This window comes from Pelophylax lessonae (genome assembly GCF_965119305.1).
Source record: "Pelophylax lessonae genome assembly, chromosome: 5".
Classification (NCBI taxonomy): domain Eukaryota; kingdom Metazoa; phylum Chordata; class Amphibia; order Anura; family Ranidae; genus Pelophylax; species Pelophylax lessonae.
The window spans coordinates 143,906,482-143,923,568 of NC_138772.1; the positions used below are offsets into that span (position 1 = coordinate 143,906,482).

The 17,087-nt window shown below is 39.8% G+C and overlaps 1 protein-coding gene across 1 annotated transcript in view; it reads right to left on the reverse strand.

Moving 5' to 3' along the window:
- The window catches only part of TBC1D5 (TBC1 domain family member 5), a 513,309-nt gene that overhangs the window by 212,048 nt on the left and 284,174 nt on the right, over positions 1-17,087 (reverse strand). Inside the window, exon 12 of the mRNA XM_082257835.1 lies at positions 4,157-4,299. Within this exon, the coding sequence (XP_082113961.1) occupies positions 4,157-4,299 (143 nt within the window). The remainder of the gene's footprint in view (positions 1-4,156; positions 4,300-17,087) is intronic.

Sequence of the window (17,087 nt, forward strand, 5' to 3'; positions counted from 1 at the left end):
ACAATTGTATATCTCTATTTAAATGTAAGTGTACAGCGATTCATCAAAGGAGGAACGAAGCACTTTTAAAGAGGCAATGGCAAAATCCAAACTGTTCTATCAGTGATCTAATTTGAGGGTTCAGTATATGGGCCCCTTGTGCATCTGATGATAGTTAACCACTACAGCATTACTTAAAAAACAAACATTTTATTCCAGCTAAGCCAGAAATGCACAGGGTGATGTGATGTAATGTTATACTAGATGTGTTTTCTTTGTTGTCCAGCAGGTGGTGCTCATTACTAATGACTGCTCTATTGTTGTCATGAACGACCACAAAAAAAGTATTGCTGCTCATAATCAAACTAAAAATTTATTTGAACTTTTTTTTTTCTGTAAACTGCTATCGATATCACCACTGTTTACAAACTGTGACTGTATGGGTTATTCTAGATTGTTTTTAAATATCCACTGACCCAACATTGAAAACCTTATACCTTTCCATTATATTAAGTAATCACAACTTTTTTTTTTTTTTCATTTTCTAACTTGCCAATATGACAACTGTAAAATAATTGTTTAGATGTGTAATCTAAAAAGTGCGTGTGTGCCGATGTTTGAGCATTTTCTCTCCTTGTCCAAATTATAACTTAAAGCAGTGTTCCAGCCTCCCCCTCCAAAAATTAAAAGTCAGCAGCTACACATACTGTAGCTGCTGACTTTTAATCTTAGGATACTTACCTGTCCTGGAGTGCAGCGATGTCGGCAGCTTTGCAGCTTCACGGGCAGGACCTTACTGCACATGTGCGTAGCATGCTGCGCATTTGGATTGGCTCGGCGGCAGGGGAAGAAGAAGAAGGGGCCACTTCCGCGGCACCGTCTCCCGGAAGTGGGGAAGGGTACCTGTTAAAAAACAGCTACCCGTTCCCCCCTGAAAGGAGCCAAATGAGGCACCGGATGGGGGGGGGGGAGCAAATGAGCAGAAGTTCCACTTTTGAGTGGAACTCCACTTTAAAATATGTAAAAAAACAATGTAGGAAATGGTTAGGCCCCTTCATACCTCTAAGTCTTTGGCGTATCACCACACACATCTTAATATGTGTTAATTTAAACATTAATGTACATTGCATTAACTGATCTGTAATATTCTTCTAATGCAGCAAACTGCAATGCAGGTCCATTGGCACCTACTTTATGCTTTAGGGTACCATTCTAAATGGCTGGCACTGCACTGCACCCCGCAGAATACCCTGCTTTAAAAAAAACACATAGCAAAATGCAATAAAGTGGTAGTAAACCCTTTCCATCTATTTTACCTACAGGTAAGCTTATAATAAAGCTTACCTGTAAGTTAAATTAATATCTCCTAAACGTGCACCGTTTAGGAGATATTCCGTTCTCCAACAACCAAAATAAAACCAGCCTGAAATTTGTGTTGAGGTGGGTGCTATAAATAGATTAGCAGAGATCTGGCCTATTCACAGCACAGCTCTGCACATTCCTTCCTTCCTTTGCCTACGTGGAGTGGGGTTGTGTGCCTTTCCTCTAATTAGCTGTCAAAGTATATGCTTAGAATCCACACCCACTGCTGAAACAGGAACAAAAATTTCTAGCACGATGTTCACTTTCTAATGAATACAGCAAGCTGAAGACAGCAGATATACAAATAAAACGTATGCAGGGGGGATTTGTTTTATCTCTGTGTATCATCGGAGGCTGTTCGCTTCACTGGGTATATGTGAGGGTTTAAATCTACTTTAAGGTATGTCTCTCATAATGTGCTATATATAATAGCACATTATGATATTACCCTGCAGGAAGATTTTTTTTTCTTTTATTTGAATACTTTACTACCACTTTAAACTATAACACACCATGGGGGGCATTTATCAATTCTGTTGCTAAGTAAGAGCAGTAAGACTGATTATGAGGCATAAATTCTTTGCTCCGCTGCTCTATAGTAGCACTGCTATAAAATAAAACAACAAGAAAGGGGCGCACTGACCAAGTATAGGAAGACCAGAGCCAAAGTACTCCTCTGATGAAGAGGGTACTCCCTTGAAACGCGTCAGCCATTAAGGACGCTTCTTGGTTTTCCCACACTATTGGTTTACTACAGCAGACCTGGATTGTTCTCCCTTGCTATGATATGCATATACAGCTGCAAGAAAAAGTATGTGAACCCTTTGGAATGATATGGATTTCTGCACAAATTGGTCATAAAATGTGATCTGAGCATCATCTAAGTCACAAGAATAGACAATCACAGTCTGCTTAAACTAATAACACACAATGAATGAAATGTTGCCATGTTTTTTATTGAACACACCATGTAAACATTCACAGTGCAGGTGGAAAGAGTATGTGAACCCTTGGATTTAATAACTGGTTGAATCTCCTTTGGCAGCAATAACTTCAACCAAACCTTTCCTGTAGTTGCAGAACAGACGTGCACAACGGTCAGGAGTAATTCTTGGCCATTCCTCTTTACAGAACTGTTTCAGTTCAGCAATATTCTTGGGATGTCTGGTGTGAATCGCTTTCTTGAGGTCATGCCACAGCATCTCAATCGGGTTGAGGTCAGGACTCTGACTGGGCCACTTCAGAAGGTGCAATTTCCTTCTGTTTAAGCCATTTTGTTGTTGATTTACTTCTATGCTTTCAGTCATTGTCCTGTTGCAACACCCATCTTCTGTTGAGCTTCAGCTGGTAGCCAGATGGCCTTAAGTTCTCCTGCAAAATGTCTTGATAAACTTGGGAATTCATTTTTCATTTGATGATAGCAATCCGTCCAGGCCCTGACGCAGCAAAGCATCCCCAAACCATGATGCCCCCACCACCATACTTCAACTTTGGTTTCATCTGTCCACAGAATATTTTGCCAGTACTGCTGTGGAACAGCCAGGTGCTCTTGTGCAAACTGTAAACGTACAGCAATGTATTATTTGGACAGCAGTGGCTTCCTCTGTGGTATCCTCCCATGAAATCCATTTTTGTTTAGTGTTTTACGTATTGTAGATTTGCTAACAGGGATGTTCGCATTTGCCAGTGACTTTTGTAAGTCTTTAGCTGATACTCTAGGATTCTTCTTCACCTCATTGAGCAGTCTGCGCTGTGCTCTTGCAGTCATCTTTACAGGACAGCCACTCCTAGGGAGAGTAGCAGCAGTGCTGAACTGTCTCCATTTATAGACAATTTGTCTTACCGTGGACTGATGAACAGCAAGGCTTTTGGAGATACTTTTATAACCCTTTCCAGCTTCATGCAAGTCAACAATTCTTAATCGTAGGTCTTCTGAGAGCTCTTTTGTGCGAGGCATCATTCACATCAGGCAATGCTTCTTGTGAAACGCAAACCCAGAACTGGTGTGTGTTTTTTTTATAGGGCAGGCAACACCTCCAATCTCCTTATCTCATTGATTGGACTCCAGTTGGCTGACATCTCACTCCAATTAGCTTTTGGAGATGTCATTAGTCTAGGGGTTCACATACTTTTTACACCTGCACTGTGAATGTTTACATGGTGTGTTCAATAAAAACATGGCAACATTTGTGTTATTAGTTTAAGCAGACTGTGATTGTCTATTGTTGTGACTTAGATGATGATCAGATCACATTTTATGACCAATTTGTGCAGAAATCCATATCATTCCAAAAGGTTCACATCCTTTTTCTTGCAGCTGTATATGCTGTGGGTTTGTAAGTATAACACTTGTTCTTTTTATTCTTAAATACAATGTATTTTGATAATGCGCTAGGTTGGTGCGCCCGGTTCTTGTTGTTATTTTGCAGTCCATAAGAATACAAATTGTCTTGAGGGGGCAGCAAGGCCACTGGCGCCGACGAGGAATACATATACTACACACCTCTAAGCTTACCACTCGAGGAGAGCAGCTTTTGGATTACTGCTACAGAATAAAACCTGCCTCTGACCACTTCTTTATTATGCTCTCCACATGCTCTGGTAATGGCTGTCACAGTTCAGCAATGCAGCAGGCCTCATACTACAAGATCAAGCAGGTCCCCTCAAGCCTACCTATGTACATTTATGTACAAGGTGTTAGGTCTATAATATGTAAGAATATAGCACAACTTTAACAATTCACTTTCAAGCAAACAGTAAATTTACAAAGTCCCAGAAAAATGCCAAGGTAGGCATAAAGTGATGTGGTACTTACATGCATCCCTAATATACAGCAGCATGGCTACAAAAACATGATCCACCAAATCTAATGTAATGCTGTCAGCAAATAAAGCATCCCAAATAACAAGCAGGTCCTGCAGAGGGAACTCCCGACCAAACAAGAGCCGTACCCATCGTCTGAAATCAAAAATATAATATTTAACAGTTAAAATACACTAATTACATTATAGACCTGAAAATACATTTTATCATCATTATTTAGAATCTTATTTATATTCACAATCTGCTTATTTTATGTCCAATTTAAAATGTAAAATAAAATATAAAATCTGACAGGGATTGAAGGGCTTTCTTAAAACAGAGACCTGCTCATAATGGCCTCAACCAGTGGGAGGAGCTGCAAACTCCAATGAAGAAGTCTCACCACTGCAATCCTAAAAACTGAAAAAAGCCGGTGGTTATTATGTCCACAAAGACACAAGTAAAAATCAGATTCCAAATTTGGTTGACCTTCTCTTTCATTAGTAGAAGTTGTTTGAGACAGTAGTATCACAGAACAAAAGGAGACGGTCAGCTGGTCACAAAGGTATATTATTAATCCTAATTCCTAGACAAAGTCCTGTTGTTTCGAAACACTGCATCAGGTGTGGCTGAGGTGCGTACTGGTATTGACAGTCTGACAGGTTTAAAGTGGAGCACTCTGGAGCTGAGCAGAGTTGTGTAAATAGTACTACAGTGCCTTGCAAAAGTATTCGACCCCCTTGAACTTTGCAACCTTTTGCCACATTTCAGGCTTCAAACATAAAGATATAAAACTGTAACTTTTTGTGAAGAATCAACAACAAGTGGGACACAATCATGAAGTGGAACGAAATGTATTGAATATTTCAAACTTTGTTAACAAATAAAAAACTGAAAAATTGGGCGTGCAAAATTATTCAGCCCCTTTACTTTCAGTGCAGCAAACTCTCCAGAAGTTCAGTGAGGATCTCTGAATGATCCAATGTTGACCTAAATGACTAATGATGATAAATAGAATCCATCTGTGTGTAATCAAGTCTCTGTATAAATGCACCTGCACTGTGATAGTCTCAGAGGTCCGTTTAAAGCGCAGAGAGCATCATGAAGAACAAGGAACACACCAGGCAGGTCTGAGATACTGTTGTGGAGAAGTTTAAAGCCGGATGTGGATACAACAATATTTCCCAAGCTTTAAACATCCCAAGGAGCACTGTGCAAGCGATAATATTGAAATGGAAGGAGTATCAGACCACTGCAAATCTACGAAGACCTGGCCGTCCCTCTAAACTTTCAGCTCATACAAGGAGAAGACTGATCAGAGATGCAGCCAAGAGGCCCAAGTTTGGAGACCCCTGCTCTATATGATAGTATTCTAATGTTATTTTTTATTTTTTTCTATTATTTTCTTTCTATTATTTTATAATAATATTTATTTGAAGCGTTGCTTAGTCATATGATATACAAGATATGATATACAAGATAACCATCTTAATACAAAAACACACATACATTTGTGTATAATATAGTGTAATATAGTTTCATATTATTATTATTCAAATTATTTTTTTTGGTAAAAAGTTTGTAAAAGAATCAACTAAGGCTTGTCATAGCGGTGGACACACACGGTGTCAAAGTTTGGCACGTTTTCAAGAGGGTAAAAGAAGGGTGATATAAAGGGATGATTTATGGATACTGTTTAATAAGAGACTTTTCAGGGATATCGTTTTTTGCTGTAGGAGTTTCTTTTACTGTGAGGAGGGTTTATTATTATTAGTATATTTTTACGATTGATACATTGTTCTGGTTTAGGACACTGCATTGCCTGATTTTTATATGGTAACATTTTTGCAAGCATTGGAAATGAGGAGGTATCGCCCATAGCAGCCAATCACATTCTTTATATTCAAATCTCCACTGCCAGAAACACCAGTGAGAGTGATTAGTTGCTATATCTAAAAGTTTCTACTTTTAAGATTTGAACTGTAAAAGACAAGTACATAAGCCAGATATACTGCAATGATGTTGAATCCTAAAATGGTAAAGAAATGTAAAAATAATGAACATCAACAAAATAACTACAATAAAGAGAGAATGGACAATGACAAGACAAGGGAAAGAAAAATCATTGATCAAATCTTGCAATAAAAACGTATTTTGTCTTGGAGACATCAACCAGACACAAGATTCATAACAATTTATAATTTTGTTAAAGTGTTACTAAACCCACAACAGTAAAATCAGTCTGTATATGCAGAAAAGCATGCTTGTTATACACACTGTGGAAACGAAGGGGTTAATCCTTTGTGTAAAAAGGCTGTTTGATCCTGTCTACTCTTCCACATACCCCAATTCATATCCTGATAGTACAGAGCATTGGACGCACTTCTGCATATGCTTAGTTTGGTGTGTATTGCTAGAGAGTTTGTTTCTTTTTATTTTTGAAGGGTGCATATGATCGACACAGGGCCAATCAGTACTGTCCAGACAAAAGGTCAGGAATCATGCAGCCTTATAGGACAGTCAGAGGTGAATTAACTACTCCTACAAGCTTTAACCACTTAAGCCCCGGAAGATTTTACCCCCTTCCTGACCAGGGGGTATTTTGCGATTCGGCACTGTGTGACTCTAACGGACAATTGCGCGGTCGTGCGATGCTGCACCTAAACTAATTTGACGTCCTTTTTTTCCCACAAACAGAGCTTTCTTTTGGTGGTATTTGATCACCTGTGTGATTTTTTGATCATGTGCTATAAACAAAAAAAGAGCGTAAATTTTGCAAAAATAACAATATTTTTCATATTTTTTTTATATGAAATTCCCCCCCAAAAAAATGTAATTTAAATAGTAAAAAATTTTAGGCCAATTTGTTTTATGCTACATATTTTTTGAAAAAAAAAAAAATCGCAAAAAGCGTATTTTGATACGTTTGCGCAAAAGTTATTGCGTTTACTAACTAAGGGAAAGAATTTTGTCATTTTTGTTGTTTTTTTTAAACGCGTAATGGCGGCGATCTGCAATTTTTTGCGGGACTGCGACATTGCGGCGGACAGATCGCACCCTGGACTGACATTTTTGGGGTTACCAGTGACATTACTACAGTAATCAGTGCTATACATATGCACTGTTACTGTAAAATGACACTGGTAGTGAAGGAGTTAACTTTATTTGAGCGGGAGGGGTGGTGTGTGTCCCTAGGGGCGTGATTCTTACTGTGATTGGCTGTGGGGTGTAGGAACAGTGATCAACGGTTCTACATAGTAGAACCGTATGATCACTGTTCTTACACAGGGGAGACATCAGCCTCCTGCCTTTCTCCCGCTGTCACGGATGATCGCAAGTGCCCGGCGGACATCGGGTCCGCCGGGCACGCGCGGGGGGGGATCCGTGACCGAGCGGGAGCGCGCCTTCGGCGGCGCGCGCTCGCTCCCCAGAGCCTCACAGGCTAGTGAGGTACCCATACGTCACTTTGCCTGTGAGGGGCTGACCGCCACAGTATATGTACTTGCAGGGGTCGGCAAGTGGTTAACCAGTGCTTGGCTGGAAACTGATAAAAGTCACAAGACTGCTATATGTTGCTGATGAAAAAAGGTATTTAGCAGTTTATATTTACTAAAGCAATTGCATTTCCATGTTGTGTGTACTGTGGGAGACCAGATATAGCAAATGCAGGGTCCTGGGTTTAGGAACACCTTAAAATTTTAAAGTCTAGCCATCAGGCCCAAATGCTTCAGACTTTCTGACAGATTACCTTTTTCCAAACATTCCAATAGAGGAGGTGCTAGAAATTGACAATATTAGGGAATCAAATTCAAAATCAGATCCTATGTATAATGATTCGATTGAAACAGATTTTTTTTTTTTTTTTTAGCAATTCAACTCTTTAAGGCCCCTTTCACACTTGCAGACTGTTTATATCCGCCTGTCAGTTTTTCAGGCAGATCTTAACGTATGCCCCATGCATCTCTATGGGGCATCGAATGTCAGCGGAGACATGTCAATCCAATCCTGTCCGTCAAATCCGGACCTGTCTGTCAAATCCGGACGGATGGAAACCCTATTTTCCATCCGTCTGGCGGATCGGATGAGAACGGACAGGCAGTTTATTCTCTTCCGATTTCCCCATAGAGGACAGTGGGGCTCTGACACCTCCCTCTCCGCACACAGAGCGGAGACGAAGCTGTCATCCGCCTGCTCAGTGGGGGGATCGGCGGATTGATCCCCCGCTGAGAAAAACGGAGTCCGCCGTTTTTTTCAAGCAAGAAAAATATTCACTGTTGAAAAATCATTGATAAACTCCAAAAGCTCTATCAGGCATGACCACCAGAGATAAATGAAAGTTTCAAGTTGCAGACATCACCTCCTCCAAGTGTCACAGCCCTGAGGGTTAAGTTTATGGACTTGAGTAGGGTTTCCCTTAACAAGCAGGTATGCAAGTTTAAAGTTATGGCTCTTACGTCCTGAATATACAGTAGCCATTCTCAAACAGGAGTTCCAATAGAGACTGACAGTTCCTTGAGCTGTGACTAATTGACCTTTCATTTGATTTCCTTGAGACCTGAAAATCATCATATAGAGCATTTTTTTGTACACAGTTTAGGCGAGTTTAGGAGAATTTTGTGGGTTTTTTTGCCAGAAAGCTCCAATCAGAAACACATACCAGAAGGTTTCTTTTCCTGCCTCTGAATGTTGAGCTTAAAATATGCCTGTAATCATCCTAATGTGCATGGACACATAGGATAACATTCAGCTATTTCTACAGGCAAAAGATAAAACTCCCGTAGAAGCAGTGATTTTTAAGCCAGTGTGCATGGACCTTTACTATGGTCTTCTCGAGCAAGAACTACATAGTTTTCAGCTGATAGAAAATGCAGCAGCGAGACTACTCAGCCACCAACCCTGTAAATGCCAAATCATACCAATTCTTTACTCCCTACCCTTGCATCCAATTAAATCGAAGATATCCTTTAAAACTGGCCTACGTACCTATTAAAGAGGCTAAAAATGACAACAAAGGCCTATTTAATAATGTTTATACCTTAGTTTGCTTTTCCTCCCCATTTTTCTCACAGCGGCCTTCAAGGGCAGATGAATCTATCTCCCGTTACTTCCTGGGAAATTACCTAGAGCTCTGAGTCTGCCTGCTGGAACATGTGCCAGGACTTCCCAGGATGCAGCTGCAAGGCCCTTTGGACCTCGCCTATTTGACAGAACTTCTGGTTACCCATAACTCCCACACAATCCCTGCATTCCTTTCATTTAGAGAAATTACATTGTAGTGAAAAGTACGTGATCAGAGTTGTCTTAAAAATGATTTAGATCTTTTGCATTCTATCTTGCAGCACCCACAACAGAAAATCCACTTCCATACAGTGAAGGAAGAACCATCTCTGGATTTTTTCTAAAAGCAGACTCAAGACACTATTCACATCTATTCACTCAGGCTTATAGCAGTAACAGACAAATCCTTCCCTTCAAAGATGCCAACACCAATTTGACAAACTCCTGGAGTCCAACAGAGAAAAGCACTTTAGAAATATTATTATTTCAATATTAATAAAATCTTGGACAACCAGACAACTATTTACTTTGGCCCACATGTTCTTCCACTTTTATTTCCCAACTGAAAGTGTCAGGAACTTGTTGCTTTAGAACTTATGAGGAGCTGTCTTTAATATGAATCATCATTGATGACCGGCTGTCTTGTGAAATGCAGGACTCAGAGGTGTAACTAGAACCTTCAGGGGCCCAGGTGCAAGAAACCATGAAGGGCCCCCCCGGACCCCTGGCTGGGGCCCTTCTCTTCAAGCCTGGGGCTCTTCCCAATGATCCTGGGGCCCTTTATTATGGTCTCGCAGTGGGACCCTTTCACAAGTTCTGCAGTGGGACCCCTTCCTGCCATCTTGGGGCCTCCCCACGGTGGTGAAATGCCAGGGCCCAGTCGCAAGTGTGACCTTTGTGATCCTCAAAGTTCACCCACTGGTGTCAGTAGTTTTTCTTTTTTTGGCATTTTAATTGTCTTATTTATTATCATTTTATTTCATTATTTAATGTCACTGAGTGACTATGACTCTGTCCATTCAGAAAAGGAAGGAGCTGGTAAATTACATATTTACCTACCCCTTCCTGGTTCTCTATTGTGACACATCCCCTGCAGCAGCTGGCAGGAGAGGGGAGGGAGCACAGTGGGAGGGGGCAGCACAGTGGGGGGGGGGGGCAGAACAGTGGGTGGGGGAGACCAGGGGAGCACACAGGGGCCCAGAGACAGCAGAAAAATAAGTGAACTGGATAGTAGGGGCGGCGGGGGCAGCATACAGAGGAATCAATCTCCTCTATTTTCCTTCTGCAGCTACAGGAGGAAAAAGGAGGACAGTGATTTCTCTACATGCTGCCCCCGCCGCCCCTCCTATCCAGGTGTACAGGGGAGCCACACAGGCCCCCTGGAGCATGGAGCCCGGTTGCAATTGCAACCCCTGTAGTTAAGCCCCTGGCAGGACTTATAAGGAAATTATAATAAAAGTTCAGTTACAAAACACTTAGAAAACAGAAAATAGCTACAGTATGTACAAGTCCTAAAAAAAAACAAAAAAACAAAAACATCAAAATGGGGTGGAAGAGGTAGTATTTATTAAATAAATGTACAATACTATGAGGTAATGTTACAGGGTCAGTCCTGTGAAAAAAATATATAATTTACCTTTAGGTAGATAATTGACTTTTAGGTTGACAAGTTAAACCATTGAATTTTTTTTTTCTTACAACTATTGGGTGTTTTGGGTGGTGAGATCCCTTGTTTCCAAATTTGCACATGTGCATCAGCCATTATGAGGTGATCCAATCTCCTTATTGCATTTTTAGAATATATTATATTAAGAGCATGCAACTGAAGGACTAGAAACACTCCAAGTTGTAAGGAATCGCTGCAAAATAAGGATGACAGGCAACAAAGCCAGGAACTAAGGCAAAGAGATCTCTCAACTATAAAGCCAACAGGTGACTTAGCTCACCAAATTGGGCCTATAACTGAACTTCGCTTTTGGGTGGACTGTTTCTTAAAGCAGAACTAAACCCTTCTCTTCCATCCAGCTAAGGAAGCTGCCATTTAAGCTTTGGTTTGTCGTGCAGTTGCCATGGTACTCCACATGTGAGTGGAGTGACAACAGCCATTTGAAGGCTTGACAGTTCGGCTGAGAGCACAAGCAAATTAAAAATTAAGGGGATTAGTTGGGGAACCCAAGATCACCAGAACTAGTGTCCCCATTGAAAGAATTTCCCTCCATTACTTTTCTGGGGGTAACCCAAAATTTGGAATTTTCTTTTACTTTCACTTTTAATAATAATGGTAAACAGGACAAATCGAGAGGGGGAATCTTCCTAACGGGGCCACAGACAGTAATAGAAACTGACAAGGGTTCTAATCCATCTCCACTCGATCGAAAACTAAAAAAAAAAAAGAAAAATGTTGGCTTTAGTTATACTCTAAAGAATAAGTACATTTTCAGCACATATCTTTTAGTCTTACTTGCCACTTTGCCTTGCTAAAAAAGTCAGTTGCTAGGTGTACCTGTTTTACTACTCAGCAGTCACATCAGACGGGGCCTCCAGCCTAGATGTGCTGTGTTTAAATCTTTTCTTTTTGCAGCAGCTGCTTCCAGCCTTCACTAGAAGGGGCTGAAGGGATTTGTACTGGGATCAAAGAACAGTCTTTGGAAAAGTCTGTTTATTAGCATACCAGGTACCCATGCAATTGACTTATTTTAGCAGGTATACAGTCTGAGCCTCACATCTAATCTATAGCACAAACGAGGGAGTGGCGGCTTCCATCAGAACCTGACGACACAGGTGTTTTTCTTTTGCTTTTAGAGAAAGAACATGAAAGAACAAGATATTCTGTTTAGTATGTTAAGCCAATTAATTTCATGTTTAAATTTCATTGAAAATAACATTTATACAAATATAAACAAATGGGTTTACAGTGTCTTTAGAGGATTTGGCGTGGCATTCGCCATACAATCCGCCTATTTTAAAGCACAGTCCCATGTACATTCATTCAACATTTGTCTGCTGGAAAAACGCATCCGTTACCAATTTGCAACATCTGTTTTTGTATGGTAAAAGGCGGTAAGTGCAATATTCATCCTATTTAAAAAAAGGTGACTATTACCTTCCCTTTGCAATCACTAAAAAAAAAACAAAAAAAAAGGCCCCCTTTCCTTTCAACCAGCTTAGTGCAGCAGGCATAAAGACTGGCATACCCATGGCAAGACAGCAGTGATAGTGAAGCCTCCTACTATCTGCACTGGAGAAGGGGGTTGCTATGAGATAGGCTCCCTAAAAAAACAGATGGTCAGCCCCTGAAAATAATGGTCCTTGATGCTGACAGCACCAGACTTCTCAAGACTTCAGCAACCTTGGAGCTCAGAATGAGGTGTGGCAAGAAAAGGACCTATGTACACCTACTGGTGGTAGGACCCTTACCCCTTTACCATGCTTACCATCCCTAGAAGCAGAAGTAAGGAAGCATAGCTGACAGTGGCAAGCTGATTATCTAGTTATTTCAGGAGTTTCAGTACATTGGAGAGCTCCGGTTGGCAAATTTGCCCAGTGAGTTCAAAGCTGTTTTGACAGCTTACTATATAAGTGACATTCAACAGTGATCCACTTTTGCTTGGTGTCTCCATAGTATAAATAAAGTGGATACGGGTATTAAATGCCAGGCGAATGTGATTAAATGTAAGAATCACAATTTCTTATAAAAGATTTACTTGTTAAATTTGCGATTTCTTCATAGAGTCATGTAAACCATACTTACAAAAAAGGTGGGATTCTGTGTAAAATCTACATAAAAAGAGAATTCTATGATTTGAAAATCTCATAAACCCATATTTTATTCATAATGTCAAAGGTTTAACTGAGAAAATGTATTATTTTAAGAAAAAAATAAGGTAATGCTAAAATTAATGGCAGACACACATCTCAAAAAAGTTGGGACAGGGCAACAAAAAGCTGGCAAAGTGGTACTAACACGGAAGAGCTGGAAGAACGTTTTGCAACTAATTAGGTTAATTAAAAACAGGTCAGAGTGTCTCAGAAGAAAGGATGGACAGAAGTTCACCAATATGTGAAAACATGCATCTAAAAATTGTCCAACAACTTCAGAAAAATTTTCTTTAACGTAAAATTGCAAAGATTTTAAATATCAGCTACAGTACATAATCTCATCTGAGAATCTTGAGAAATTTCTGTGCGCAATGGACAAGGCAGAAACGTAATATTAAATGCTCGTGATCTTTGGGCCTTCAGAGGGCACTGCATTAAAAACAGACATGATTTTTGGACATCACTGCATGGGCTCAGGGATACTTCCAAAAATACTGTCTGTGAACAAAGCTTGCCGTGCCATCCAAAAATGCAAAGCTCTGTCATGCAAAGAAGAAGCCATATCTGATCGTGAACCAAAAATGCTTCCATCTTCTCTGGGCCAAAAAGTTAATAATGATCTGTTGCAAAGTGGAAAACTATTCTGTGGTCAGATGAATCTAAATTTGACATTCTTTTTGGCAATCTGAGTCCTCTGGACTAAAGAGGAGAGGGGTCTACTGGCTTGTTATCAGCACCTAGTTCAAAAGCCTGCATCTCTGATGGTATGGGTGTGTGTATAGAATGGGCAGCTTGCACATCAGGAAAGGCACTATCAATGCTGAAAAATATATTCAGGTTTTAGAGCAGCCTATGCTCCCATCCAGATTACATCGTTTTTAGGGAAGGCTTTGCATATTTCAGCAGGACTACGCTACATTGCATACTGCATATACAGTAGGACAACATTACAACATTATTTCTTCATACTATAAGAGTCTGTGTGCTTAACTGGCCTGCCTGCAGTCCAGACCTTTCAACAATTGAAAATATTTGGTGCATAATGAAATGAAAAAAATTACAAAGACGACTCAGGACTGCTGAGCAGTTAGAATCCTATATCAGGCAAGAATAAGACAGCATTCTTCTCATAGAACTCCAGAAAATTGTCTCATCAGTTCTCAGATGTTTACAGAGTGTTGTTAAAAGAATAGGGGATATTACACTGTGGTATACACGGCCCTATCCCAACACTTTTGAGATGTGTTGCTGCCATCAATTTCAAAATTCCTTTTTTTTTTTTTAACCACTTTGTGACAGAGGGTAAAACAAATGTTAATGCCTGAAGATAATTTTGCAACTTTGACATGTGTTAGTAAAACTGTACATATTATCACAACTACTTTGTGTATCCAGGTGGATTATATCTTGTTTTTTCAAGACAAATTGGGCTTTCTTTTGGGGGTAAATGGTATTGGCTATCTCCTGATTTTTTTATTTTTTTATTCTATTTCTAGAAAAAGTGGGCCAAAATAGTAAAAAAAAAAAAAGTTTTTTAAATTTAGCTGTATATTTCTTGCTTTTACCATAATTTACTACCAAAGAACAACCGAAAATAAATTCTCCTGCTCCTAATGATTACAGTGATACCACATTTGTGTACATTATTTGGAAAACAAAGAGTTAAATAATGTGTGACCGGAGTACCAGTCTCATGATAATGTGTACATTATTTGTTGTTTACAGTGTGAAAAAAAATTATTTGATCCCCTGCAGATTTTGTAAGTGTGCCCACTTACAAAGAAATGAAGGGTCTATAATTTTTATATCATAGATGTGTTTTAAATGATAGAGACAGAATATCAACCAAAAATCCAGAAAAAAAACACACAATACAAATGTTATAAATTAAGTTGCAGTTTAGTGAGTAAAATAAGTATTTGATCCCCAAGAAAAATAGGACTTAGTACTTGGTGGGAAAAAAAACCCTTGTTGGCAAGCACAGAGGTAAGATGTTTCTTGTAGTTAGTGACCAGGTTTGTGCACGTCAGGAGGTATTTTGGTCCACTCTTTACAGATCTCTGTTTGGAGGTAGAATAAAGCTTACTATGACCCTAATAACACCACTCTACAGACAAGCACAGAGGTGAGAACATGATGCTTTGGGGTTGTTTTTCTGCTAAAGGTACAGGCCGACTTCGTCGCATTGAGGGGCCAATGGGCAGGGCCATGTATTGTAAAATCTTGGATGGTAACCCTCCTTCCCTCAGCCAGAACACTAAAGATGGGTCGTAATTGGGACTTCCAGCATGACAATGACCCAAAACATACCGCCAAGACAACAAAGGAGTGGCTCAAGAAGCACATAAAGGTCATGGAATGGCCTAGTCAGTCTTCAGACCTTAATCCTATAGAATATTTATGGAGGAAGCTGAAACTGAGTTGCCAAGAGACAGTCAAGAAACATTAATGATTTAGAGAAGATCTGTAAAGAAGGGTAGACCAAAATGCCTCCTGAGATGTGTGCAAACCTGGTAACCAACTACAGAAAACATCTTACCTCTGTGCTTGACAACAAGGGTTTCTCCTTTAAGTACTAAGTCATGTTTTTCTTGGGGATATTCACTAAACTGCAACTCAATTTATAGCATTTGTATTATGTGTTTTTTCTGAATTTTTGGTTCATGTTCTGTCTCTATCATTTAAAATACACCTGTGACAAAAATTATAGAGCCTTCATTTCTTTGTAAGTGGGCAAACTTACAAAATCTGCAGGGGATCAAATAATTATTTTCCCCACTGCATACCCATAGTAGTGCCCAGAAACAATAGTGCGCATTTTGCTTCTTTATCCTGCCTAAAACACACTGATACTAATTTAAATCCCCAAAATATACAGACCTCGACCTTTGACCCTTACCTTGATCCTAACACTAACCCTGGCACTGACCTAGATCAAACCTATAGCTAGCCATTTCGGATTTCCGATATTGTCGATATTTCGGCAAAGTGCTTGTACCGGAGTGATGCCTGCAGCTAGAGGCATCACCCGGTATCGGCTTCCATAGCCGACAGGCGGCTGTCTTGTAATGACAACTGATGTGGCTGAGAAGCCACTCGGCTGTCATTACAAGGGGCGGGAGGGGACGTCCCCCCTCCCGCCACCTTCCGCGGCTTGCCAAGGTCTGCCATCCCACCAGGAGACCCGGGCAACCAGCCTTCACGGCCACTGAAGACCCGATCAAAGCCGCATTCGGCTCTGATCGGGTCTCCATGTAAAAACCTAGAAGTGATGTCATGTCACTTCCGGGTACTCTGCACCAGATTAAAAAAATGACAGCATTCAAAACAGCAAAACTTGGCGTTTTGAATGCTTTTTAGTGCAGAGGAGGGGGTTTGGGGTCTTTTAGACCCCCAGATCCCTCCACAAGTGTACCTGTCAAGTGATAAAAATTAAAAAAAATAAAAACTATTTTAAATGTACTAAAATATTGGCCGATACCGATATGCAATGGCCAAAATATCGGTATCGGTATTGGCAATGAAAAAAACGATATCGGTCGAACATTAAAATGGTAAATTTTCTCAATATAAAGATTTGATATGTTTTCTATTTTCTATTGTGAATAAAATATAGGTTTAAGAGATTTGCTAATCATTGCCTTCTGTTTTTATTGAGAGTCTCCACTTTTTTGGAATTGGGGTTGTATATAACACAAGGTTCATACATGTTTTATATAAGCTCCTTAGGAATCTGTGCCAAGCGTTAAAAAAGAAACAATATCAATGAAATAAATAAATAACTGTCTAGACTTTGAAATCCCAGAAGATTGAGAGAAGTTGTGACATATTGAATCAGTGAACAACCAGAGGGACTTTGTAAACTATTACAACAGAAAGGGACGTTTAACAGGTTTTCATCGATTGAAGGAGCCATTTATAGAAATGAAAGTTTGTGTCTGGACTAAAAAAAAAAAAAAAAAACATTTAGTACATGTCTGCAATGAATGCACATTTCTACATGTTTTGTCTTTTTTTTACACACTGTATGTGTATTAATATTACCTGGTGCACCTGTGAGAAATCAA